The sequence below is a fragment of the Bacillus rossius genome, chromosome 2, assembly GCF_032445375.1.
Source record: "Bacillus rossius redtenbacheri isolate Brsri chromosome 2, Brsri_v3, whole genome shotgun sequence".
Classification (NCBI taxonomy): domain Eukaryota; kingdom Metazoa; phylum Arthropoda; class Insecta; order Phasmatodea; family Bacillidae; genus Bacillus; species Bacillus rossius.
Window position 1 is genome coordinate 100,599,391 of NC_086331.1, and position 27,427 is coordinate 100,626,817.

Sequence of the window (27,427 nt, forward strand, 5' to 3'; positions counted from 1 at the left end):
GTAGAAAAGTGATAGGTATTGTGTTCCACAAAAGTACAAGTAAATACTTGTAAATCCCTGTGAATTGTAACAAGTTACAGGTGTTTTTCTACAATTGTACAAGCTCTTCGCAAAGAAAAAGTACAAGGTTTAACTTAAACTTGTAGAATAGTTAATACAAGTCTACCTACCTCTTGAGTTAGGTTAAAGTGTGTTGTTATCAGAAACAAACATGTTGGATACTTCATCAGATGAAGAAAATGAGAATGCTCATCCACTTGTTAGACAAAGGACATTCAGAATATGGACGAAACACAGTTTTTAAAGCATGTTTGAATTTAATGAGAGATTTAGAATGAGTGCTGCCAAACTTCAATCAGAGGCGCACCCAGGAATTTATTTTGGGGGGGTTTGAAGTTTTTTTTATGAAGGAACCCCGGGAAAATTTGGATTTCTAGGTGAAAATTTGTGCTATTTAAGAAGTTTTTGTATCAAATTATTGAATATACTGCTGGTAGAAAAAAGAATAATTTTTAGTACGGTACTAAATTTTGTTTTAGACAAGAATGAAACAAAGATACCTTTATCAAACCCAGGGTCTCGTCCACTCAAAATCAGTGTTATTTTAATACCATGAGAATCATAGCATGCAATAAAGTCCACATTCTGTGCAACTTAAATCACTGACAATGAAGGTTTGCTTTTTACTGCATTCACACACACAAATTAAGTTCACTCTACGAATAAAAACAAAGGGTACAAAATTCACAAATATAATGTCTAGTTAAAACTGCAGAAATACAGTCCAAAATTATGCAAAAAATTGAAATAAACTTAGCGCACAAACAATTCTTAGTTTTTATATACTAACACAAACTAATTTGTAAAAAAAATTAAAGTAATTCACGGTAGCAGACTACAAATGTAATACTACAATAACACTGATCAGCGATCACCAATCTTTACTACTGAAGGCCCGAAGCCAAAGGAAAGGAAAAATATATATTGAAATGAAGTAACTACAATTTTTTACACTATGTGTTAAAGTTCGCGCATTACACACTTTAAAGGTAATATATTATTAATCTTTTACTGGTTATAGTAATTTTGGAAGTCTCTAATTTTCAGGAATACTCTTTTTTTGGTCTAAATCTAATCTAGTATAATACATACCAAAGTTCCGTCTGTCCTTCCAGGAAACGAAAGCCTCATATTTAACAATGCTGCATCAGTTCTGTAAAATACAGTTGATGATACATATTGCAGACATAATGAATGAAATGTTCATGGTACACTATTAAAAAAACACTACTAAAAACTATTATTCACGACAAGGCAATATGATTATTTTAAACAAATATCCATTCTTCTTGATTTTTCCGCCATTTTGTCCAAAACTGTGTCAACTGATGGTGTCAAGTTCCTGTATATATGCAGGAGAGATAAACCATTTAACCTTGTTTCAGAAGTAGAACTTCTTAAATAACTTTTCAGTCTACGCAGAGTGGAAAAAGTCCTTTCATTTTCAGCAGTGGACACAGGTAGTACTGCTAATATATGCAACAAAATTCTAATGTTCGGTACCTAGCATGTTTTCATCACAATGCTTCAGAGCACTTAATGCATCCTTTGGCCTGTCGTCATTGTTCAGCCTAGCAATAGCTCTGTACCAAAACCTCAGCTCTATTTTTAGTTCGTCAGTTGTACCATGCAAGTCATTTTTGTAGAACATCAGCAAAGACTGAAAGTCATTCAATGTTTCCTCAGAAAATTTAATGGGATCTGTTGGCAACAATGTTTGGAATCCTGTCAATATTAACCTGTGTTTTGTAAATCTCTCCTCCAAATTATTTATGAATGCATCTAAAAACGGGATGTATATTGCGACTCGATAATAGTCCTCTGAAGTATCAGTTTCCACATTGCATCTCAACGTTTGCTTGCCAACTGTCCTTGGTTTGTTCATTTGAAAATCAAAGTTTTCAGCCTTTGTTGCGACATTAGTAAATAACTTTGTGAACTCAGCGTCTGCATTTTCTCTGATATTTCTTATCTCCTGTAGTGTATCCTCTGCAAGATCACATGCCTTTTTCAAATCAACATTTCTTTGTTGTAGTAGCTTACATAAAATGCTGCTGTAGGAAAATACCTGATTTATAACATGCAGAGCAACAACAAAATCAACATTTTTTACTGTACAATTTAACTGGTGTGCAGCATTAGCAGAATCTTTATCTGACCATTCAGAAATTATTCCTAGAGCCAAAACAATGCCATCATATAACTCGAGAATAATTACAACAGAGTTGTACCTTTCAACCCACCTAGTGGCACACATCTGTTTCAGTCTTTCATGGCTAGAACAAACTTCTGCTTTTTTCAAACATTCATCCAGTACACCCTGTCTTTTAGGGGTGTGAAAAAAGTCATGCAACTTACCAATTGTACCCAAACAATTTCTAATTGCTGCAATACCACAGGAATTCGATACAGCTAAGTTTAAGGAGTGTGCAGCACAATGAACATACAGTGCCTGTGGATACAAAGACTGAAAATGGGCCTGTACGCCATTGAATTTTGCACTCATTGCAGCTGCTCCATCATATCCTTGACCACGCACCTTGCTCAGATCTACTCCAAGAGCCTTAAGCTTATCAATCATTGCAAATGCAATCCCTTTGCCTGTGACATCTTCAAGAGGTATGAACTGCAAAAACAGTTCCTCAACATTAGATGTTGTAGAATCTAGACAACGAATGCAAAGGGACATTTGCTCAACACAAGTAATGTCTGTCGTTTCATCAAGCAGCACAGAAAAAAATGACAAATTAATCTTGGCTACCAATACATCAAGAATAATGCTGTTGCTTATTTCAATAATTTCGTTTTGAATTTTCCAACTAGTGTACAGTGCATTGTTTTTACTGTTAGATAATGACTTCTGGAGGTTGTCGTCGTATTTTGCCCGGTATCTTAACAGCTCTCTGAAATTTCCTTCATTTACCTTAGCATCATCATCTCCAACTCTTCCAGTATCCCGATGACCTCTTAAACTCAAACCTTGTCTTCCACAGAAGAGCACTGACTCAATAATGGGTTTTAATTTACTTCTGTTCTGCAAAATTTGTTTCTTTTTTTCTTCATTTAGTTGCAAATCAACTGGATCTTGCTGTTTTGTCTCAATCATCATTATGATGCTGGCTGTCTCAACATTTTCCTGGTGATACGAACTTTGTTGCTGTTGACTGAAACGTTCTTTTGCTTTTTTCCAGTTACAAAATTTTTCATAACACAACTGCCCTAGGTTTTGGTGACTTCCTTTACCAACACATTTTTTGTTGAACAGAACACAAAACTTGCAAAATGCTCCATCAACTTTTTTTGAGTAAGTTAACCACTTCCATTCAACCAACCACTTGTGCTGAAACTTTAAATTCCTGTTACCTGATGATGGGTATGTAAAGGTTTCTGACGGTGACCACAGTTTAATCAAGATGTCCTTCTTCTCACTATTTGTTAGTTTATTGTCTATAAAATTAGCTATGTCGTATGGGTCCGACTGTTGAACACTAACTACGACATCTTCATCTTCTTCCACACTTCCCACAGTCTTCACTACAGTCTGTTCATTTACCTCAGCAATCAGTTTCTCTTCTTGAGAGTCTGATATATAATTTCTCAATTACTAATTAACCAAAACATGTCAAGAATGTGTGTCACATTGCTAGTACGACTGGTTTAGCTATTTATAGAAGTTTAACTTATCACTTCTGTCATGTACTCCGGCCTCCCGACACACATTTTTTTTGTAGAAAGAGTGAAAGACTTAAGATAAACAGATATAATTTACAGAACAGATAACTCAAACACAAATAATAACTTATAACTCATTCCATAATAAGAGTTATTACTTCCAGGAGAAGTGTTTTTGCAATTGTTATTATAACTTTTATTGGTTTCTCAATCTCCATCAATTTTTTGTCCCAGTAACACATACATAACACCATATGCCGTTGCCACTAAACTATAATGTAAGAGTCTGTATTACCACCTTCTCTGGGTAAAGTTATAGCATACACCAAATACGAATTATGACTGCCAATTAACGTTAATGATCAAGTCGTGTTGCTCGGGACTGACCGTACATCATGGGCAACAATGGAATGATGAACTTGGTCATTAAGGGAATTTATGGTGAGGTGACAGTGAACAAAGCTGTCCACAGAGGCGATCATTTTGAATAATAACTTACCGCGTTAAATAAGTAACTGTTTCTGTGATGAAATGCTAAATTAATTATCAATCATAATTTATTAATTTTGTAATCGTCCAAAAATAATGGATGGTATTTTGAACAGAAACTTCTTCTGGTCATACATATTGCTGTAAAAGCACTCATATTTAATTGTTTTAAACATTTGCATATTTAAGAATGATAATCATTAACAACGATCGCACAATTGCTTATACTGCGGTATGGGTCACTACAACAACAGTATGTAACGCCATTATTACTACAGTTATCTGGCACATCCACACATCCATTACTATATGTACAACTTAGATAAGACTGTATGGCACATATATCGCAGGTTTAATACAGGCCGTAGGAAGTACACTCACTCTGTGACTGATGGGACATGATATCGGGCACGGGCAAGGGCCTTAGCCAAGGGGGGTAGGGAGGGCAGTTGCCTCCCTCTAGATATTAAAAAAAAAAAAAAAAAAAAAATGTAGCGAAAGCCAAATGCAAAGAAATCAAAGGTTTAAGTTCACTCACTTGATTGGTTTGAACGATCAAGCAAGTCTCGTACATCGAAACTCGAATGATTTCACTTATTCCATTCCAAGTATTCCGTCTGCGCTGCTATAATCTACTGTTAAACCATGGCTCCATATATCAACTCCCCCCCCCCCCCCCCCCTTCCCCAGGTTATCGGCTGGTGACGCTCTTGGGCACGGGTGAGTTGGGGACTGGGTTCTGTACTCACAGACCATTTCCTGGAAAATGTGCGCAGGGCAACAGTTGTTTACTCATCGCGAGATACTTGTGAAGACATGCACGCAATCATTGGGTCGTGCCTACACTGTGGTAGGAATTATTCGTCTAGAAATGCGAATTAATGTTTTTGTATTGCACAGTAATGTATGCTCTCTGGTGACTAGAGCCACGTGATATCACAAGTGCCTCTGTCCAACCTGCATTCCTGCCACGGATCTACCCATCATCATGAACTGCAGATTTACTGTGTTTCATGTAAGTTGTCCGTGTTTTGACGATTCTCTTCCGAGAAAGACGTCCGCCCTCTCCATTGAAGTGGTAGTAGTGCTTAATCCTAATACTTCCCGGCTTTTTGAAAAAAAAAAAAAAAAAAGAGGGCCCCTGTGCTCTACTGTTTGTGTTTACAGGCACTTTTCTCGTAAGAGCAACATAAAAAATGGACAATAACTTGTAATACAGTATAGTAGCTGACTCACAAATGAGAAATCTATCAATTCCCTGCAAGCCGCTTACCTTCATGTTCAGCATCATAACTAGTTCCTGGCTTTGGTCGTTTGGAGAAGTAGTTCAGTAAATTAAAATCATGCTTACGTTTCGACATTCTGATACCGCACTCACTATCAACATCAGTTCTAAAACTCGCGAAGAAGAACACTGCCCAGTCCCCACAATCTTCGGTAATGTTACACGGTAGCCGAAAACAGACTGAGTAAGAGAAAATGAAAACACATCGACTAACAGAGCGAGGGATAACGATTAGAGGAGGGGGTGCCGGGTAGAGATTACTAGGCGCTGCAGGGGTAAGCATAGTCGTCTGGCGACACCATAATGTATACACTGACGTGAAAACATCTCACAAAGTTTGGTAGATTAAGCGCTGCCCATAGACCATCGTACCTATTTTGCTGGGACTGGGAATGTTTTTATTTTTTCCATTCTAGATTTTTTCTTCACATTTTCGGGGGGGGGGGGGGTTTAAACCCCCAAAACCCCCCCCCCCCCTGGGTGCGCCACTGACTTCAATTATTACCTAATTATATAGGACATAGACTTCATCGCCGAACTAATAGGAGTAAAGCATTACCAGCAAAATTGGAGTTATGCGTTGCTCTACACGGTTTGGGAACTGGTGGACAATATCATTCTGTTGCAGATATGCATGGCATAGGTAAGGCTAGTGTGTGTCGTTCTGTTCATAATGTGTTAACTGTTGTAAATGCAATAAAATTCCACCAAGTGATTGACTGGCCTGAAGATATGGTGCAAGTGTCTGTAGCATTTTATGCTATTGCTGGTATGCTTAATGTTGTTGAATGTGTTGAATGGTACACTTATAAAAATAGATTCACCTAAAGCTAATAAAGTGCAGTACGTGGACAGACATGGAAATCATTCTTTGAACTGCATGGTAGTTTGTGGTCCAGACTGCTCATTCTATTATGTGAGTGCTAGGTGGCCAGGAAGTGTACATGATGCCAGAGTGCTTAGAAACAGCACACTAAATCAGCGCGTGGAAGAAGGTTGGAGACCAGTACCTGGTGCCATAATTTTGGCAGACTTGGGTTATCCATTGAAAGAATGGTTGATTCCACCGGTCATGAATGCTCCTCAAGATCCTGCAGTGGTAAGATTTAACAGGGCACGCAAATCCACGCGTCGGTTAGTTGAAAACTCATTGGGAATTCTCAAAGAGAAATTTCCATGTCTGAAGCAATTACGCATAAAGCCATTATTTGCAGCTCAAGTATTTAAGTGCTGCACTGCACTATGTAACATTGCTCGAAGTGAGGGTGGTGTGCAGCCATTGATAGAAGCAGATGAAGAGCAAGACAATGTCGAAATGGATCACAATGACGTTAATATGCACCCTGCAGCCCAACAACGGCTGGCACAGTTGATTCATAATTTTAGTTAGATACAAATTGTTATGAAAGAATTGAAAATCTCTTATGTAGGACTACATTTTCAATTTCATTTATTGTTCAATTTTTTTATAATAGCATATGTTAATGGAATGCTGAGATTTCAATAAAACTTTTACAAATACAGCTTCCATTAAAATGTATTGTTGAAATAAATATCTTTGAAAAAGTCATAAAATATAAATAATTTGAAAAACCATTCAAGAGTTGTGATCAGTGACTACTCAATGTTCTTGGATAGAACCATCTTATGTCACATAAATAGTGTCACCCTCGATAGGCAAGTCCTTTGTGAAATTAGAACCAGGAATTCCCGGCTCTTTCTCGAGTTTTAAAATTTTTAGACTTATCAAATAGCTTTCTTTTTCTATTAGTTCAACCTGTAATTTGAATTTCTTAAGACATAAATTATTTTCTTCTCCCATATCATTTCCTCTTTTTGGTTTGGGCTGGTTAACTTGTTTGCAACTCGTAGAGGGCTGTGTTTTGCTTTTGCTGACATGTGTCATCAAAGTGTCTGCACTACTTGTAAGGTTTATACTTTCTAACACAGTTTCGTCCTGCCATGTTTCAGGGCATTCTAAACCAACAACTGATGGCGTTTCTCGGCAAATAATATCCAATACTGCATTGTCTACATCAGTTATTTTGCTTTCAACACCACCTCCACTTCCTGTCTATTTTTTGTTGTCAATTTTATTCTGCAACAAAAAATGCATATTATTAATTAGCCTCTATTAACATACTTAAGAATTGTTGACTTTGATATATAGGTGCCTTCAAAAATGTTTCAATTTCTTTTATAGTTGTACATGTGATTCATAACCAATGCTGTTCCCTAAGTGAGGTTAGGTAGTTCATTTACAAATGTAGGCTGCATATATCACAAAATATTGACAAGACTGTACCAAAATAAATTAAAAATTGTAATATAAATATACTTATTGTTGCATTTTTTTAAGTTCTGCCAAAATGTGTCTCTGGTGTAGATGAAGTCCTTGCCTGCAGGGATCAGTCCAAACCCACAAGCCTTTCCATGAATTGCTAACCATGCCTTCATTTTTTCTTGTTTGGTGCATTTGTCAGAAAATGCAGAAAACAGTATGTCCTTCTTTTCTTTAATCTCATTTAGAATACACAGTTTACTTATAGTCTTTACAGACATCACGTTTTAAAAAATTTCCTTTTTTAAAACAAATACATACAAGTTTGGTTATGTCAACAACAACAGAGTAAATGCAGCCAACTTGTACACTTGTACTTGTACTTTTTTCCTACAATTGTAACAATTCTCTGTGGAACGCCTGTAACTTGTAACTTGTGTTAAGTAGGACTTGTACTTGTACAATTGTAGCTTGTACACTTGTATCTTCGTGGAATAGGCCCCTGGATATGGGGAAGTGAAGACATGGACCAATCACAGAGCATCTTTGTAATTATAACCAATAACAAGACATTTTACAATACTGAAAATGTACCATGATTCATTGTGTGCACTTTCCTTCCAACACAACCATTTCTAGGAGACAAATCTCACATCCTTGTTCTTGTTTTTGTTGTTACTGTTGTTGAAGCAGTGAGTTGTCCAAACGTTGCACCGGTAATTGTAATGATTCCTTAAAATATTGGGACCCTTTTTAAAATCATAATTTTCAATGGAATACATTTTTACTTCTTATGTTTATTGTAGTTAAATAACTAATTAATGCGTATATTTATTTTATTTCATTAAATTAGTTAAAGTTAATTTAAATATCATGCTATTTTTTCTGTTTATTTTGTTTTGGTTATTTTAGTATGTTATTCATGTGTTTGTTCTTAAAGGCTATGACTGTTGGCAGGCACTCAAATTATAAATAAATCATTTTGCGGAGGGATAATACAAACATGTTGCATTACCATATTTCCTAATAAATAGCAGTGGTAATTAATACCTAAAAACAGCTGAATGAATGTTAAAAACTGGCCAACTATCTCATAAATTTAGTAAAAATTACATTTAAAGGCTTCTACAAATAGAATTTATAAAAAAAGTAATACTTTACAACATTACTTAATGCCTATTAACAGAAATAGCCATGATCATGAAATTATAATCAGATAATACACTGGTGCTTATGAATTATCACAAAATAAATAAATATTGCAAATTAAATAAAAAAGGATAGTTCTTTAAAATTATAAGTGTGGGCAGAGGTAATGCAGTGTTACAAATTTTAAAGAAACTTTCCTTAATAGTTAATAATATGAAGTTTATGTTCGGATCTATGAATTTTTCTCATTTTTAAAATATTTTTCCTAGATCAAGTATTATTTATGCCAAAAGTATGTATTTTTATTTAGTTGAACAATAATTTATTTACTTTTTTTTTTTTCCAGAATGGATAAACTACACATGGCATTGACAGAACTGTGTTTTGCTATCAACTACTGTTCTACTATCAGTGTTTGGGAGTACACATTTGCACCACGAGAATATCTCACACAACATTTAGAAAACCAGTTCGCCCAAGCACTAGGTGGAATGGTCATGTACACCAAAGACACAAGTGAAATAGCAAAACCGTCAGAGCTGTTTGCAAGTGTCAGAGCTTATATGAATGTCCTGCAAACAGTAGAAAATTATGGTATGCTTACCTTCAATTTTAATTTTATTTATGTAATGATTCTTCCATTAAATTTTTTTGTACAAATGTGTAAAGACATTGTATAATTCACTCTATAATTTATAAATATCTGTATTAAATAAAAAATTAATATGGAATGATTAAAATAACAAAAAATGTTTTGGTTTTAACTTAAAATGATACAATGTTGTAACTTAAAGATAGTATGAGTTGTGATTAACATAAAAAGGAACAAAATCATTATGTTTACAATAAATTGTGATATTAAGTAATTAAAGATAATATTTTTACCATCAGGTATGTTCCTATGAAAATTATATGAAATACAGGCTGATAGTATAAATATTACCTTTAGAATTGTAATAAAATGTAGCCAGCGGCAACACCATGTCTCTAGGCGTACCCGGCACCCAATACAAGTCACATTTATTTATTGTTGATAGAAAAAAGTAAATTTTGAATAATGAAACTGAATTATTTAAATATGTAGGGTTATTCCTGTTAAAATGATGTAAGAACAGATTAACTTAAAATGAGCTAGTACATAATAGCATGCTATACTGATCAAACTGTGTTGCACTGTTTACTAAAAAAAAATGTTTCAAAACTAAATGTTAATATTTTAATTAGTAGGCATGTTTTGGTAAACGAATAATACAATTAGTGTGTTCATGACTAAGTTTATGGGGCAAGATGATAAGAAATAGACAGCTGTGCACATCCAGCAGAGGTTAACACGCACAAATAGCAAGGGGCCCAAGGTGGTGTCCGCATTCCTGTAAAAACATTCATAGCTGGACGATTTTGTGAAAGCTCAGTTATTTGTAACTCAGTGCATATTTGTATTTAAATAAAGCAATCTTAAATACTAAAATATTTACAGAAATAAAATTATTTAAATTTTTTTTGTTTGTATTTGTTTACTGAAATATTTTACAATGATTTATTGTATAAATAACACTTATAACTTGCGTGTTCTATAATAAAAATATAATATCATCTATTACCTGTACTGGCAATAGTGGTTAAAACTTATATAATTTTCATAGACTGCTTACTCCCTGCTTCTGGTATAGTAGTGATTGACTTATAAGTTTAGCCTGTCTTAATGAATATATTTTATCTTCTCGCATACATAAGTTGAGATTTAGTGCAGGTACAAAGCTTTGTATAACAAGTTTTACTTATAGTTACAGTTAGTATTTTTACAAAAATAATTTAGCATTGCTAGGGCTCCTGTGTTCGCATCCCATTTAAAGCATGGTTGTGTTGTCACCACTCACCACCTCCGGCTAGCTCAAAATTAGGTGATGAGTGGAACATACAGGTTGCAGGGCACGAAGAAAGATGAAATTTATACACAATGTTTGATTTATTACTTTTTTTTTAATTCATGGAAAAATCACACTATATTTCGTACAACAGAGCACACAAAAAAATTAAACTGTATGTCCAGAAAAGAATAAAACACGAGCTATCGCCCGGCCATGGCCTGCTCGGCCCGCCGCCCGAACAACGACCGCTCGGCCTGGTGCTCGGACAGTGACTGATCTTACAGCCTTCGTTTCCTTCGTGCGGGCAGTGTCCTGGGCTCGCTGACGCAATTTTCAGCCAATCACGGCGCATAGCAACAGAAGCTCCCACGAAATGCTTGCTTCTGTTCCCACGACGCAGCGATTTTGTCTCTTTCTCGCACTCCCGTGACCGTGACTCACACGCCTAGCGTGTGAAACAAAGCCTCGGTAGTGAAAATAACAAAGGAAAATCACGTCAGCATGCCTTCCCACACAAAGAAGCCAGCAAAAAAATACTTGAAATATAAATTTATGAATTTTAAAAATAAAAACAAACCCGGAGAATTATATTCACAATAACCTCGAAAAGGAAAAACTTTACATCTAACTGGAAATTTGACAAAAAAATTTATAACAAATTATTATTACTGGATTGTATGAGGAAGGCTGTAATCTGGGTTGTTACAGTGTGCATCATTTTTATGAACAAGTTTAGTATTTAATTCTCTCTTGTCTCCTCCTTACTCTTATCAGCAAGTAGATATAAAAGTAAAAGTTTATTTAAGTTTTTGTGTAGTATTGTTTAATTAGTTTTTCTCTTGCTACAGTGCACATAGATATCACCAGAGTGTTCAACAATGCCTTGCTTCAACAAACACAGAGTGTGGACAGTCATGGGAAGACAACCGTGGCTACAAAATACACTGAATGGTAAGTGTTTACTGTGTGTGTTCTACTGAGTATGATTTTACTGTTCTGTTCTCATTTTATCTACACATTTTTACTATTTATTTGCTATGCATAGATATCCTTATTTCAGTTTAAACTTACATAATTTATTTTAAGCTAAGCATTTTTTTATAATGTGTTAAAATGGAACATGAAAGGTCCAGATAATTGTCTAATATTTACTTCTTACGTTACCTTATTCTTTCTATTCCATATTAAAATTTAATTTTTTACACTCAATTCATAATCCTTTTCTGTTTTATTTTCACTTGAATTTCAATCTACTGAGAAAAATAATTTTGTAATTTTGATTACATATACATTGTCTCAGACATGAACAAGTATTTTTTTTAAAGTTAAATGTCTTTAGGTATGTTGAGGGTGTATGCAATGAAATGTTTGTGCACCATGCAACAGAAATTCAATAGGATGAAGTCCAGTGCGTATGTACGTTTCGTTCAAACACAAGATATATGAAGTATCATGTGGGTTTTTTTCCTTCAAACGAATGAAAAATAGTTTATATAACAGACATGTATAATTTTAATATTCAACTAAGAGCTACAACTACTGTACCTATTTTTTTAAATGTTGAAACCATCTGAGACAGTTTCTGCAATTTTGTTTTCTTCAAGTTTACTTGTAATTTGTAAGCTGAGAAAATTGTGTTAGAACATACAATACCTGGTGTCGATATGTATCACTTTGCTGGTTCTCTTTAATATGATGCATGAGACGCTAGTTCTTCCGTTTGATGTTAACTATATGCATTAGTTCGACAACTAAATATTTCAGTCCTTAAGTCAAATACATTATGTATGCTACCTTTTGCTCATATTCGTAATAATAATAATACATTTGTTGACTCAAATTGACATAAAAATAAATGCTGTAATAAAAAGTATTTTTTAAATAGAATTTTACTAATGGTTTTAATATCTCTCTTCACTCATTTTAGCATTATACTGAAATAACTTTTAATAATGCATGTTAACCCTCAGTTTTTAATGATACTAAAGTCGTATAAATTCTAACACAGGTACTTAATTACTCAAACTTTTTTATTTATTTAAATTTGACCTCTAAAAGCTTTTTAAACTGTAAATTTTAAGATGTCTGTTTTTAATATTTAATTTCAAGTAGTACCGAGACTGCTTGGCTGGCAGTCACTCCTACTAGTCGCAATTTTAAGCATGTTTGAATTGAAAAATAACACAAAATTATTCAAAACCCATTCTGTATAGCTATCTAAAAATAAAAAAAAATTAAACAAAACTTTATTATTCTCTAAATATAAAAATAGTAGCTCTTAATTACACTTTACATTGTAGTTATTAACCAGTTTTGATTATTAATGGTGCCCTGTTGTGAAAAATCGGGGTTGATTCCTCTGGAAAGAGGGCTTGGTGCACGTAGGCTAAGCCAGGCATTTGTTAAGCAAAGTGTAGCTAAATAGGCCTTTACTGTTTGCTTAAGTCAGTTTTTAAAGGCTTAATTATTGTATTTTCTAAAAAAACCTTTAGTTAAAAAAAAATTTTACTTTGTATATTATTAATAAATCAAATATTAAGTGTTTTGCTGTTTTATCAGATGCACCAACCCATATTTATTTGGTTTTCGGGTGCAGGTATTCTGAAGTTCTTCTTCGCCGGGTGAGTGCAGGAAATATTTGCTTTTCAAACAACCAGCATGCATTTGTAAGCTTGACAGCTGAAGGCACAATTCCTTTCAATGCTGAAGAATTTTCTGATATCAACGAACTACGAGCATTGGCAGAGCTGATTGGTCCCTATGGGATTAAGCTGTTAAATGAAACATTAATGTGGCATATAGCTGGTCAAGTTCAAGAACTGAAGGTAAGTTATGAATTAACATAACTGTGCTACAAATAACTTCAAACATACTACATAATATTGTGCTGGTTTTTTTTGGACTATAAGTCTTGCTGTCTGGTGCTAGTTTTTAGAGAGTCTTGTTCTTACATAGATTGTGATGAGACACACTCAGCCTCCTATCTAATGCACACTGAGATGTTTGAAGAATGGGACAACACTCAGTTCTTATTAGTGTGGTTATCAGATACGCATGAACTCTTAGCATTTGTATGCCATGTGATATTTATATTACACATTTGATGTTTATATTACACACATGTGTATAGATTCACACATGGGGTGTGTTCAGAAATTGGGGGGCATAAATTTAATGGGTGGCAGGGAATACCAAAACAAGTTTTTGTTGAACAACATATGTTCAGAAATGAAACCCTTTAAAGTTTCAGCCACAAACAGTAGAGTGTAAATTTGAATTTTGCGTGCATTAGATATCGCTCCACTGGCGGAGCGGATGCGCGATTACAGCATCGTGATATTCAAGCGCTCAGCAGGAAGCAGGCAACGAGTCGGGCGCAGACGTTTAGATTAGTCAAACGCAGTAGCATCTAGCAGTTTGGTGTACAGCACCCTTCATGGTATCAAACACCCAGTTTCAGGCAGTCGCTGGTTAAACTGTATGAAGGTCTTCCTATTCATTACATATCTGTTGTGAAAGCACCCTTGGTAAATGTGCACTGCTGCAATTTCTCTCTCCTCCCCATACACCATGTACATGTTAGCCATCTCTATGAATGTATGGTCTGCCATGCTGTTGCTGTTTGTCAAATCTGTAATTGCAGTACTGTTCTTTCTATAGTTTGTCTCACGCTTACAGTACAGAATAAATGGAGAACACTGTTGCCAGATTGATACTACCCGGCTTGTTCAAATTAAAATTCCTGTTTTGTATGTCATTGTTATATATAAGTTTTAATATTTTTTTAATTTTACTATTTGTTGATTTTTCTGAGACCGTAAATTAGTGTCTATTTGACATTATTATTGCAGTTCTAGTCATTCTGAAAGAATAAATAATTCAATGTTAAACACAAATTATTATTTCACAGGATAAAGGAATTTGTAGCAGAAACAAGGCACTTATTAAAATTATGTGATATGCTCAAAAGAGCCAATTTTTTAAAATATTAAATGATATAAAAAATTTTTTTACACAAACAGTTCAAACCAAGTTACACTTAAGTCTCCTTAGAAATTAGAAATTACTACTATCAAATATTACTCTTGATGAAATGCAACAAGAAAATTTATTTGCACAATTCTTATTCTAAATTTTTCTTGAAAAATATAATGTTTCATATATCTTTAAAAAAATTTTATTTCATTACGAAGTTGTGTCTAGATTGTGCTCAGTGGCGTATGTCTGGCAACAGAACACATGGAAACAAGAACAGCGTTAATGGCAGAAATTGTGCATTGGAAAGAGAGATAACTGCCCATTTAAATGCAAACTGCAATCAACACTATGCTAATCGCCCAAAGCCAAATGCGTCAACATACCACAACCAACCAATCCACTGTGCTGTACCCCAGACTGCTTGTTGCTACTTTGTATGGTTAACTATAAATGTCTGGCTATAATTCAGCAGGGATTTCATTAAGTTATACCGTAAGCTATGTAATCTGCAATTTACAGTTTTAATAAAGATTCAAAAGGCCCGTTGGACAGGCATCTTGCCTGTCGGAGTCTGCAGCTGTGCACAGCTGTTGGCTGTCTAATATTACACTGTTAACTGAAGCCTAGTACACATGGGCCACTTAAGAAAGTGAACACTAAGATTCATGACATTGAATAGTCAAGGAATTGTTAGCCCTTTCACATGGCACTAGTTTCTCTACAATAAGGTGTATGAACAAATATCTTCTATTTCTTACATGGAAGCTGTATTAGGGGTTGTAAGTATAGTTTGTGCGTTATAATAAGCACTTGTTATTATTTTAAAAAAATGAAAAAATCATAGGTGGTCGAAACGGTTCTTCTTTGGTCCACGCCAACATTTTTCTAAAGCTATAATTTACAGGTTTACTATCACCTTTGTGCAAGCACAATGCAGACAATTAATGTAGAGTTTACACATGTGTATTCATCAGCTAAAATATAACTGGTTGACAATTTTATAACTTATGCAAGCTAGCAGTTAGAAATTAATATGATGTACTAGTCTTTTTAATTTCATTGTTCAACATTGCTTATGTACATTTGACTTGTGCACCAGTGGTAATGACACAAGCTAGTACACAAGTCCTTGTATTGTAGTTGCTAGCATTATCTGCAGCTATTCACATAAAACTAGTTCACCACAAGTTGAGTGTACAAAGTGTGCACATTCGTTTACAAGTATTATGCATGTTGTGTACTGGACATAGTTGAGCGTGTGATTTTTTTAATTTATCAACAACATGTGTAAAAAGTACAAAAGGAAAAGGTGTAATTCCAGTGTATTCCACTGAATTGAGCTACCTTAGAACAGATAATAATAAATCAGCATTGAAATGGTATATTTATTTTGGGGACAGTGTTACAAGCCAGTCTGAGTTTACCAAAACATACATTATGTTTTCCAATTTAATGTAACTAATGTTTTATTAGTAAAATCAACTTTTCCATGACAACTTTCAAAACAGTCCACTCTTGAATTTTAATTCATAGTGTTTCATTGTTTTTATTTTTATATATTTTTTTGAATTCAATGAATATATGTACACTAATAGGCAATAAATTAAAAATTAGGGTGTATCTAAATGTTCAAAAATATTGTTATATAATTCCTGTAAAATTTCTCATTTCCTCATGGAAAAAGGTAAACTCTGGACTTATTGGGTACTAAAGAATGTTTATCTTGTTCACAGTTCAGTATTCCTGTAATTTATTTTTTAACTGTAATTTTTAATATCATTTTTGGCTGACTTCTGTAATCAGCATCTTATTTTACTATGAAAACTAAAAGAACAGCCTTGTCAGATCTTACATGATACTTATTTATTCTCCAATTTTGATTTACTCAGATCCTACATGTTATACCAATTAACTCTCCACTTTTGATTTACCAGTACTCATTGGCTTAGTCTGCACAATTAACTTTCACTGTTCTTAGAATTTTTACATTTGTTTATAATTTTTACTTTATCAATAGAACATCTAATTTAAACTAGACACACGTAAGCATGACTTTTGCTCTTTTAAATTTCAAGATGAAAAGTTATACACAATTGTTGCATGCTTAAATACTAGACCATTCACAATGCAACAGGAATAAAGCTGGCATTGTTAACTGCAACATGTAACTCAATATATGCATAAAATATACCATAGCATATTTAGAGTAGGGTAAACTTTCTTCAGTTTATAAATTTTTTTTGTAAAGTTTTCTTGGAGCTTGATCTCTGAAATTCATTAATAATAAAAAAAAGTCTTACACTTTGAGGGTTTTTTTTTTATTCTTGGACTTTAATTTAACAGTTTAATGTTAATTTGTGTGTGAATGATAAAAAGACACTGTTTGTGATATACCTTCCTAATGCAACAATAAATTATAAATAAACTTTGTATTCTGCTGTCTGTTAAGAAGAATGAGTAGGTACATCTTCTTCCATAACATGTATTTTTATGACAACCACAACATGATTGATTATGTAATGAAACATTAATGCTTACATTTGTTATAAAACTTGAAATTATCTTAGGTAAGTGCATCATTTGGGGAGGCAGACAGTATATTGTCAGCAGTGGCTGTGGGTAGGTGAAATGAGACTCGTGCAATAAAGTGCATATGGCCTGGGAGGGTGGAGGGATGGTATCCCTTTCTTACCTAAGAAAATGTTATCTTCTTGTGAAATTTGGACCATTTAATTAAAATTATGTTCATAGCATATTATATTGTTAATATTTGGAAATTGTAGTAAAAGAAAGCATATTTTATGGGGGTTTCGATCTAATATTGTTCCTTGCAATAGTAAAAACAATAATCTTCGTATTTGACTATCAAAATGTATTTTAGATTTTATGAAATACATGAATTTTATTCCATTGGTTTTATTGAATGCATGAATATTGAGAAAACATCTAAACTGAAATGTGTTAAACTTAAATTTGCACAAATATATAGCGCCAGCTAATGCATATAGCATGCACATAGCAGATAAATTAATATCAGTGTAAGGTGCAGGTCCAGGTGCAGAGTATTATACAGTCATGATTATGTAGGTATTCAAGCTCTGCTGTAGTTGGCCCTAAATAAATACTTTGCCAGAAGACCAGGCCTACAATTGTTCATCACCCTTGAGAATGGCTGCAACATGACAAACTAAAATGTCGGGCACATCACTATTTCATCGGATGTGGGCCTAACAAAAAAAAGCCAAGAAGTAATTAAAACATTTGGCCACAAAAACAAACGATATAATATAAGCATTAATAATTTGGATTCTTTGAAAGCATTTACTGCTACAATCAAATATGGTACTTTCAAACTGACTAACGTAAATGCTGATATTTTTAACAACTAACATGTTTTCAGTTTTTACGTTCACATTATCACGTTAAAAAAGGGCCAGTAATCCTGTTTGTGAACAGCTGATACCAATAAAATTAACTGCATGCCATTGATGATAATGTAAAAATCATTTTCTCATCCAAGTGTATGCTGCCTATTAAAGCCTATTAAAGACTTCATTTATACCACGCAACAAATTCCAAATAGGTTATCTTGTAGGACTACTGCGGAACTTATTTGTCTCTAACACGTGCACCATGAGGGAAAGGGCAGGCAGTGGTCGGTAGTGTGCCAGGCTGGGATCGCATCCCACTTGGAAGGTACACAACTGTGCAGTGTATTTGCAACATGAGAACAATGGAATTCAGTATGGTGAAAGCTGACACGTCTCTTTGCCACTGCTAGTGAACCAAGGGAGTTGCCAGGAGCATGCCAGCCATGTGCAGACCCAGCAGAGCAATGGGGTGTGCTCAGTGTAGACAATTCTCTCAGGAGGTTGAAATGACCACCTGTGAATGCCATTTACATTTATTTAAGGTGTCTGTCTTCAACTTTCTTAATCAAGGGCAAATTGTTTCCTTAGCTGAAGAGTTCCAGGCCACACTATTATAGACAAAATATCACCATAATTACAATGACTGTACCTCTGAGGAGTTATACATAATTTTTTTGCAAATATTTTATGTTAATATTTACTTTAGATTTGCCAACCAGTATCTTTCAAAATTCATAAAATACATTTATGACACTAAAATGTGTGGCATAAAATTATATCCAATGGGAAAAGAATAAAATAAGGTGTTAAATTTTAACTTTGAAATTACGACTCATGATATGACAGGGAAAGCTAATATAGAAGAACAATGCTTCAAATTTGGTTTTTCAATTTTAATAAACTACATATATATTTTTTTAATTTTTATAACTAATTTAGTAATATTAGCTTTTTAATGCTTGATGAAGCAGTTAGAAGCAAATTTTTGGAATGGACGTCAATAAACCCATTCCTGTGTTTTGGCTTAATATTCTTCATATTTGAGAATATTTGCTCACAGGTATAGATGCTGCTAAAAGTTAAAGCTATATATGATCAGAGCTTGATTTCATAGGTTTGAAATTGGTTCTTTGTTGACACATTTCTTGTAAAATATTTTAAAAATCTAGTCATAAATTTATATTTAAATGTGCAATAATTACACTGTTGTTTAATAAACTTAGTATATTATTTAATGCATCTATAAAAATTCACACAGAATGTAATGTAAAATATATTTCAAACAAATTTTCATTGAATTTTAATTATGAAAATGTAAGATGTTATGTTGGCTACATGTTAACCAACAACCGGGCGGCCATGTTGAGTGGCTGGGAAAATGTAAAAGTGTAAGCTTGTACAGACGTGCAATTAAAGACTCAAGATGATAAAACTGCAGTGAACTTATTTATAACATGGTATCAGGTGCGGGGTTATTTGTGTTCGTGTTGCGAATGTAGAAAGTTCGTTCGGCTCGCAATCAAGACCAAAATGGACAAGTTTGCGAAACCACCCAATCACCTTTGTGTCGAGGGAAACCTAGACAAAAAACTGGAACTTTTGGAAGCAAAAATTCAACCTGATTCTGCAAGTTTTAAAGATAAAAGATGATGCCGAGATTCCACCAGTTGCATTCTTACTTAATGCTATCGGAGATAAAGGGATTGAGATTTAAAACTCATTCAACCTCGTTGAAACCGAACGGGAGAAGTTTGAAACAGTGATTGCACGATTTGATAAGTATTGTTCGCCACGGAAGAATTTACTGTATTTAAGGTTCCAGTTCTTGACTTCGCGGAGGCCAGAAGGTATGGCAATAGAACAGTTTGTTACTGATCTTAAAAATCTTTCATGTGTGTGTGAGTTCGGCCAGCAAGAAAGTTTTTTGTGCCGGGACATGTTAGTGGCGGGAATTAACGACTCTTGTTATGCAAGAGAAGCTGTTTCAAGGTGGAGACAACTTGACTCTTGACAAAGCTGTAGATGTGTGCCGGTCTGTTGAAGCAAGTCGTATTCAGCTCAAAGCCATGCAAGGCACCACAGGGAATCCAAATGCAAATTCATCTAAGGATGTATTGTCAGTTCAGTCACCCCAAAGTCTGGGAAAATCAGGTTATGTTAGGCGACTGCCCGGTTGTAATTGTGGTTATTGTGGATACAATCGTGGACGTTGGAAGCAGTGCCCGGCTTTTAATAAAACATGTGCTAAATGTCACCAGAAAAATCATTTTGCAGCAGTGTGTAAGAATCTATCGGCCCGTGAATAATCTACAGATCATAGTAAACACAATAGGCAGCCTATACATATCTGAAGTTGGTGTATCCACTCCTCATGATAATCAGTCGTGGTGGGAACCAATCACTGTTGTCTCCACAGTTGTACAATTCAAGCTTGACACGGCTGCGCAAGTCAACACATTGCCGCTTGTTCTGCTCTGTAAACTCGGTGTAGGTGATAATCACATTCAGAAGAACTGCCCAGTTTTGCGAGCGTATGGGGAGTTTGAAATACCTCACTTAGGGTCTATCACACTGCAATGTGTTGTGCGCAATAATCTACATTACCTACAGTTTGAAGTTGTGGACGTTCCTAAAGCTGTTCCTCTTCTGGGTTTGGAAGCTTGCCAGAAACTGCACCTGGTCCAGCGTGTCAGTGCTATCGATCAACATTTTGGATAATCTAAGGAGGACTTACTACATGAGTTCCAAGATGTATATAGGATTAGGAAAGTTTCCTGGTAAGCCACTTATTCATGTTGATCCTAATGCATCTCCAGTTGCTAACCCTTGTCGGAGAGTTCCACGTAGTTTATTTGATAGACTGAAGATAGCTTTGACAGAACTTAAGAAGGCAGGTGTCATCTCCAAAGTAACCAGTCCGACGGCATGGGTAAACAACCTGGTGATAGTTGAAAAACCAAATGGGGACCTGAGAATATGTCTTGATCCCAATAGCCTTAATAAAGCCATTCAGCGGGAAATGCATCCTATTCCCTCTCCAGAAGACCTCGCCTCAAGGCTGGCAGGGTTCAAGTACTATGCAACATGTGATTTGTCTAACGGGTTTTTACAGGTCACTCTTGATGAGGCAAGCTCAGAGCTGTGTTGTTTTGTAACACTGTTTGGGAGGATTAAATTTAATCGCCTACCTTTTGGAATTAGTTGTGCTCCTGAGATATTTCAGAGGAAAACAACTGAGATATTTGATGATATTGATGGAGTTGAGATATACTTTGATGACATTATTATGAGAGCGTCAATAGTTCGTAAGGTGTTGTGCAGAGCTAGAGAATGTAATGTCAAGCTTAATAAATCTAAGTTTCAGTATCAAGCATCTCGTTTAAGCTATGTTGGAAATTTAATCTCTGCACAAGGTATTGAGCCAGAAACAAAACATGTTGAAGCTATTGTGCCCATGCCAGTGCCCTGTAATAAGACAGAGTTGTTATGTTTTCTTGGCTTAGTAAAGTATGTAGGAAGATTCATTCCTAATCTAGCAAAAGTCTCAGCTCCTGTGAGACTCCTTACTCACAGCGATGAACCTTGGCAGTGGTCAGGTGAACAGGATTCAGCATTTGAATTGTTGAAAAATCTCATTTCTTCTGCACCTGTTTTAGGGGCTATGACCCAAGCCTAGAACTCATAATCCAAACTGATGCATCCTCTCTGGGAATAGGCTGCTGTGCCTTACAGAATGACAAGCCAATTTCATTTGCATCAAGGAGTCTAACTAGCTCTGAACAGAAGTGGGCATCAATTGAAATGGAATTTTTAGCTGTAAAATTTGCTTGTGAAAGGTTTCATGAATTTACGTATGGGAGGCCAGTAACAGTTCACAGTGATCATAAACCACTTGTAGGCATCATGAATAAGGACTTAAATGTGCTGACACCTCGCATTCAGAATATTCGGCTTAAATTGCTGCGATATTCAGTAACAGTTGTCCACAAACCAGGGTCTGAAATTTATGTTGCAGATGCTTTGTCTCGGGCATTTCTGAGAAGTGATGATAACTCCCATGATGACTTGCAGTTTTCAGTTTATTCATTGGTGTCCAATCTACCCATGTCTGAAGAAAAAAAAGAGCATTTCAGAGAAGCTACTGTCCGCGCCAGGAAAGGTGGCACTTCTGTCCGCGGGGGTGAGGGGTCATGTTGGAGAGAGGGGAAGTGACTCCCCGCGTATACCTGCGTCTGTAGCCAGCAACCTACAAACATTGTTCCCTCTCAGCAGTTGAACAGTGATAGTTGGTTACGATGGATGCTAGAGAACATCCAGTACAATTTAAAAAGTCATTCATAGTGGTGAAAGACAAATAGTGAAACGTGTAATGAATGTTGTGACCGCGAAGCGAAAAATAAGTGTTTAGAAGTGCCAGTCCACAAAGCTACGGACAGAGTAGCACACTACACTGGCGTAAGCCGTAGGTCTGTCCTAAGGATAAGGAAACAAAACAAAGAACGTCCACACGAACCTCAAACAACTCCTGGTAAAAAAAAGGTATGTAATGTAAGGGATCGTTATAATAAATAATGGTGATTGGGGGAAGCGTTTTGGTATTCCATGTTACTATGATAATTTGCAGGGGTGCGGAAAGAATTCAGGCCCCCCACCCCCTGGGGGGGGGAGAGACAATGGTGTAGCCAGGATGTGTGTCTGGGAATATAAAGGGGGTCTGGGGGCCCACCCCCGAGAAAAAAAAAACATTTCAAGGAGGTAATATAGTTGTATTGGGTGCCTAGCTATTTATATTGTAAACACCAAATATAATTAAATATTAAATATGACGTTTGTTTTAGTGAAAAAAATAAATAAGCTTTATTTTAATTAATCCAAAAATCCTCTCCACCTATTTGAACGGGGGTTTTCGGCATAGAAAGGCTGCCTACTTAAGCCCAATATATACGTTCATTAATCACAAAGAACCGATGGAAAATCAGGTGTATGTTCGTATGTGTCCGAATTGTAGTTTGTGCTGAAATTGATTCGTGAAAACTGTCCAGTTTCTTTTTAAGTATGTTTGTTTTATTAAGGGGGTAGTTTCCTAGATTTAATAATGTTATAATTATTACTCAGTAATTAATATTTATGGCTTAATCTTGAAATTTGGTGGTAATCATGACAGTAAAGTACTTATCAGACCTTTTGAAGTTGAAATGAGTTGCCTGTCATCCATATTATTTGTTGAGGGACTGAAATTATTGACTTATTAGAATATACCTAATTAGGATCATGCAGGTCATAGAATGTTTTTAATATTAACAAAATAGTACTTAAAATTACTGTTAAAACATGATGTATGTCATACTTAACCTAGTTTGAAAATATCGGATTAAAAAATATAGTAATGGAGAAATCTCAACAAATTCATGAAAGTAAGGAAACTACCTTAAAGCTAACTTGTTGATTCTAATTTAAATTAACATGTTTTTGCAGGCCAAGAAAGACTGTAAAAATTGACGTTGACAGTTTTGATAGAAGAGTTATTCGAGATACAATTCACGAATTCTATATTGTGAAAAGCTATTACCAATTCTTAAAGAATAGATCGGCTGGATTTGGAGCAAATCGTCATTGCGCCGACTTCTGAAGGAAATGGGTTTCGTGTGGAGGAAAACCCAAGACAAACGTGTAGTACTCCTTGAACGAGCTGATATCGTTCGTTGGCGGTCAAAATACCTTACTGAAATGAAGAAAATAAGAAAAGATGGAAAAGAAATATTTTTCCTTGATGAATCTTGGGTTGACACAAATTTAACATTCAAGAAATGTTGGTAGAAAAAGGACGATTTGAACGGTGTTATGAGTACAGGAAACGCAGCTCACAGACTAATAGTTTTAAATATTGGTTCGAGAAATTGTTTCCTTCCAGGAGCATGTGTTGTTTACAAAGCTATTGCTACAGTGGGGGATTACCACGGACAAATGAACTCTGTAAATTTCGAAAAATGGCTTTCAGAAAAGGTACTGCCAAATCTACCACCTGCATCGATCGTAGTTATGGACAACGCACCATACCACTCCAAACAAGTGGACAAGCCACCATCAAAATACGATGTTAAACGAGAAATAGTGGGATGGCTTAATAGAAATGGGGTCGAATGTAATGTGACTATGAGTAAAACAGAGCTACTAGATATGCTGGACAGACATCGACCACAAACAAAAAGGTTTAGAGTTGATCACCTATTAGCAACTCATGGTCATCGGGCTATCAGATTACCACCCTACATGTGTGAATTGAATGCTATAGAGCTCGCTTGGGCAAAACTTAAACGTCTAGTGCGACAAAATAACACCACGGGTGAATTTTCTCTCCAATCATTGCAAATTCAAACCACACAAGCTATGAATTCTATTACCTGCAGTGACTGGAAGGGCTACTGCCAACATGTACAGAACACGGAAGACAATTATTGCAAGAAAGACCACTTAATGGACGATATTCAAGATGAATTTGTCATCACCATTGGGAACGACAGTGAAGATAGTGATACCGGTGAGGGTAGTGAAAACAGTGCCAAAAACAGTGATGGTTACTGTTCTACATCCTGTGAAAGTAACGACAGTGTTTTGGCAAGTCCATTGTGAGTTTCCTGACATGTGCAACACATTTTATACGTTTGAAACAACATTATATTTCTAATATATCTCTATCAGTGTAGCTTGGTATTTCACTCATACATTTCTGAATCTTATTTAATTCGTTGGTATTGTTTATTTATAGCATTTTTAATGCTACATTTTCAGCCTTATTATTATTATTATTATTATTATTATTATTATTATTATTATTATTATTTTACCATTCATGTTATCACATTTTTAATTGCACTACCATATTTGCGATAACAATTAAATTGTGTTTTAAGAAGATATAGTATTGACAAAATGTTAATACATTGTAAGATATGTGTTATTAGGATATTTGATTGTTAGCAGCATATATACATATATATGATTTGAAGCGCACACACACACACACACACACACACACACACACACACATATATATATATATATATATATACATATATATATATATATATATATATATATATATATATATATATATATATATATATATATATATATATATATATATATATATTAGTGATGCACCGATAAGGCTTTACCGATTACCGAAACGATACAGATAACCAACATAAACATCAGCCGATACCGATACAAACCGATTACCGATTATTTTATCACATTTTCATTTTCCAACAGCTAAATTAAACAAATAATAATATATCAAGCAATACTAAGAATTAAAATATCTTCACAGGCTTTATTATTTATTTTTATTCTTAAAAGTAAATATATCATGTGAAACACGCAGTTGACATTTAGTAGTCATAATTCAACACTGGCAAATTTGAATTTAAAAAAACAAGCTTTCTTAAGTTCTCAGGCAACATCCTGTTGCACTTCTCTTGGAGAATGTTTCCTGCTGATGAAAACAATCTCTCTGAGCACACAGATCCAAGGGGTATTATAAGATTTTTCATTGCTGCCTTCTTCAGATGTGGGTAATTTACATCTTTTAACCAGAATTCAATCGGGTCTGTCCCTAGGTTGAATGTTGGCTGCTTCATGTAACTGTCCAGTTCTTCAATTACATTACCTGTAAATAATAAAATTACAAAATGACAAATATTTGGTTTAGCAATTAAATAATAAGATTTGTTGACTGTAGCACAGTTTATGTGGTACTTACCCCTAGTTGAAGCTGTTGTAGCAGCTATAGACTTATCAACCATTTTCTGGAACATCTGCCAAATTCCCTTCTGTGTAGCAGAAGGACCAGGTGAAGAAATGGCACATCTAGAAGTGCCAGTTGACTCAGAAGTCTGATCACATTTTTGCAGTGTCATGCTATCATTCAAACTATTTTTCACTGTTTCAATGCTGTCAGGATTTTGGAATGGATGGTGTTTATAATGAGGATCAAGCATCGTAGCTACTAGGAAAATCTCAGTCTTTTCCAATTCACCAAGACGTGAGCCGAGTGAATGTTTCAAATCGGTTGCAAAAGATTTAGTGGCACCTTTAACGGCTTTAACCTCCATTATCTTCATTTCCAGCATGTGATTTAGGCTGTTGACTAGTGGTATAGCATCTGCTACAGATGCTTTTTCACTGCTGACTGTCTTGGTCACATCTTCAAAGTATGTAAGAAGATCTACTAATTGCTCGGCAAGCAACCAATTTTCAGCTGTAATCTGACACCTAAACTTCGAGCAATTTTGGAGAGCAACCGTGATGGAAAGACGTTGTTCTACAAGACGTCGTAACATATGAAGAGTAGAGTCCCATCGTGTCGCAATATCTTGAATAAGTACGTGCTGAGGTTCGTTTACCTTTTTCTGTGCATCGACAAGAATTTTTTTGGCTGCTGTTGAATGACTGAAATGCCCTACAATGCTCCTGAATGCCGCAAGCAGTTCACGAACTGGACGTTGATTCAGCAGCCCATCTTTGAGTACAAGCTGAACACTGTGAGCTAAGCATGGAATATTAGGCAGTTTGAGGTGATCTCTTACGGCACATTTCATATTAGATGCATTATCAGTAACAACTGCACATACTTTATTGACTATCTCCCAGTCTTCAAATATGTGCAAGAGATTGTCTGCAATGTTTACTGCAGTGTGCAAATCACCATCAAAAGGTAAAACTTCAAGGCAGAAATGTACCTTCTGAGACAGCTCTGCTCCATGGGCTGTGACACTAATGAAATCATTCATCTGAGACGAAGCCTCACTTGTCCACAAATCTGTTGTGACAGCAACATTGTCAAGATTAGAAAGTCTCTCTCTAACTTTATTTTTCACTTTCTCATACATTTTTGGAATTACTGTATCGGCCATGTGTTTCCTTGAAGGAATGTTGTATCTCGGAACTGCTTTAGACATGAGATGCCTAAAACCATCATTATTCACAATGTAATATGGTTGCATGTCTACACATATCATTTCAGCAATCAATGTGGTAAATTCCTGAGCTCGTGGATCATTGGAATTGTACAGTAATTTCTTTTCGACTACGTCTTGCAGTGTTGGTTGAAGTAGACTTACTTTAACTTTCTTCTGAGAAGGGCCAGCAACCGAATGTTCCCTCTCAGTAGAACACGCCTGGCTTGTACTTTCTGCAAATGCAAATTGCTGAGGATGCCGTGTCTTAACATGATGCAACATGTTGGTGGTTGTGTAGCTTGATCGGCAAGAAC

The 27,427-nt window shown here is 35.2% G+C and overlaps 1 protein-coding gene across 1 annotated transcript in view; it reads left to right on the plus strand.

Annotated features, from left to right (window-relative positions):
* LOC134529517 (membrane-associated protein Hem) overlaps positions 1 to 27,427 on the plus strand; it is a 131,435-nt gene that overhangs the window by 64,549 nt on the left and 39,459 nt on the right. The window contains exons 15-17 of the mRNA XM_063363686.1: positions 9,283 to 9,530; positions 11,653 to 11,755; positions 13,401 to 13,629. Of these exons, the coding sequence (XP_063219756.1) occupies positions 9,283 to 9,530; positions 11,653 to 11,755; positions 13,401 to 13,629 (580 nt within the window). The remainder of the gene's footprint in view (positions 1 to 9,282; positions 9,531 to 11,652; positions 11,756 to 13,400; positions 13,630 to 27,427) is intronic.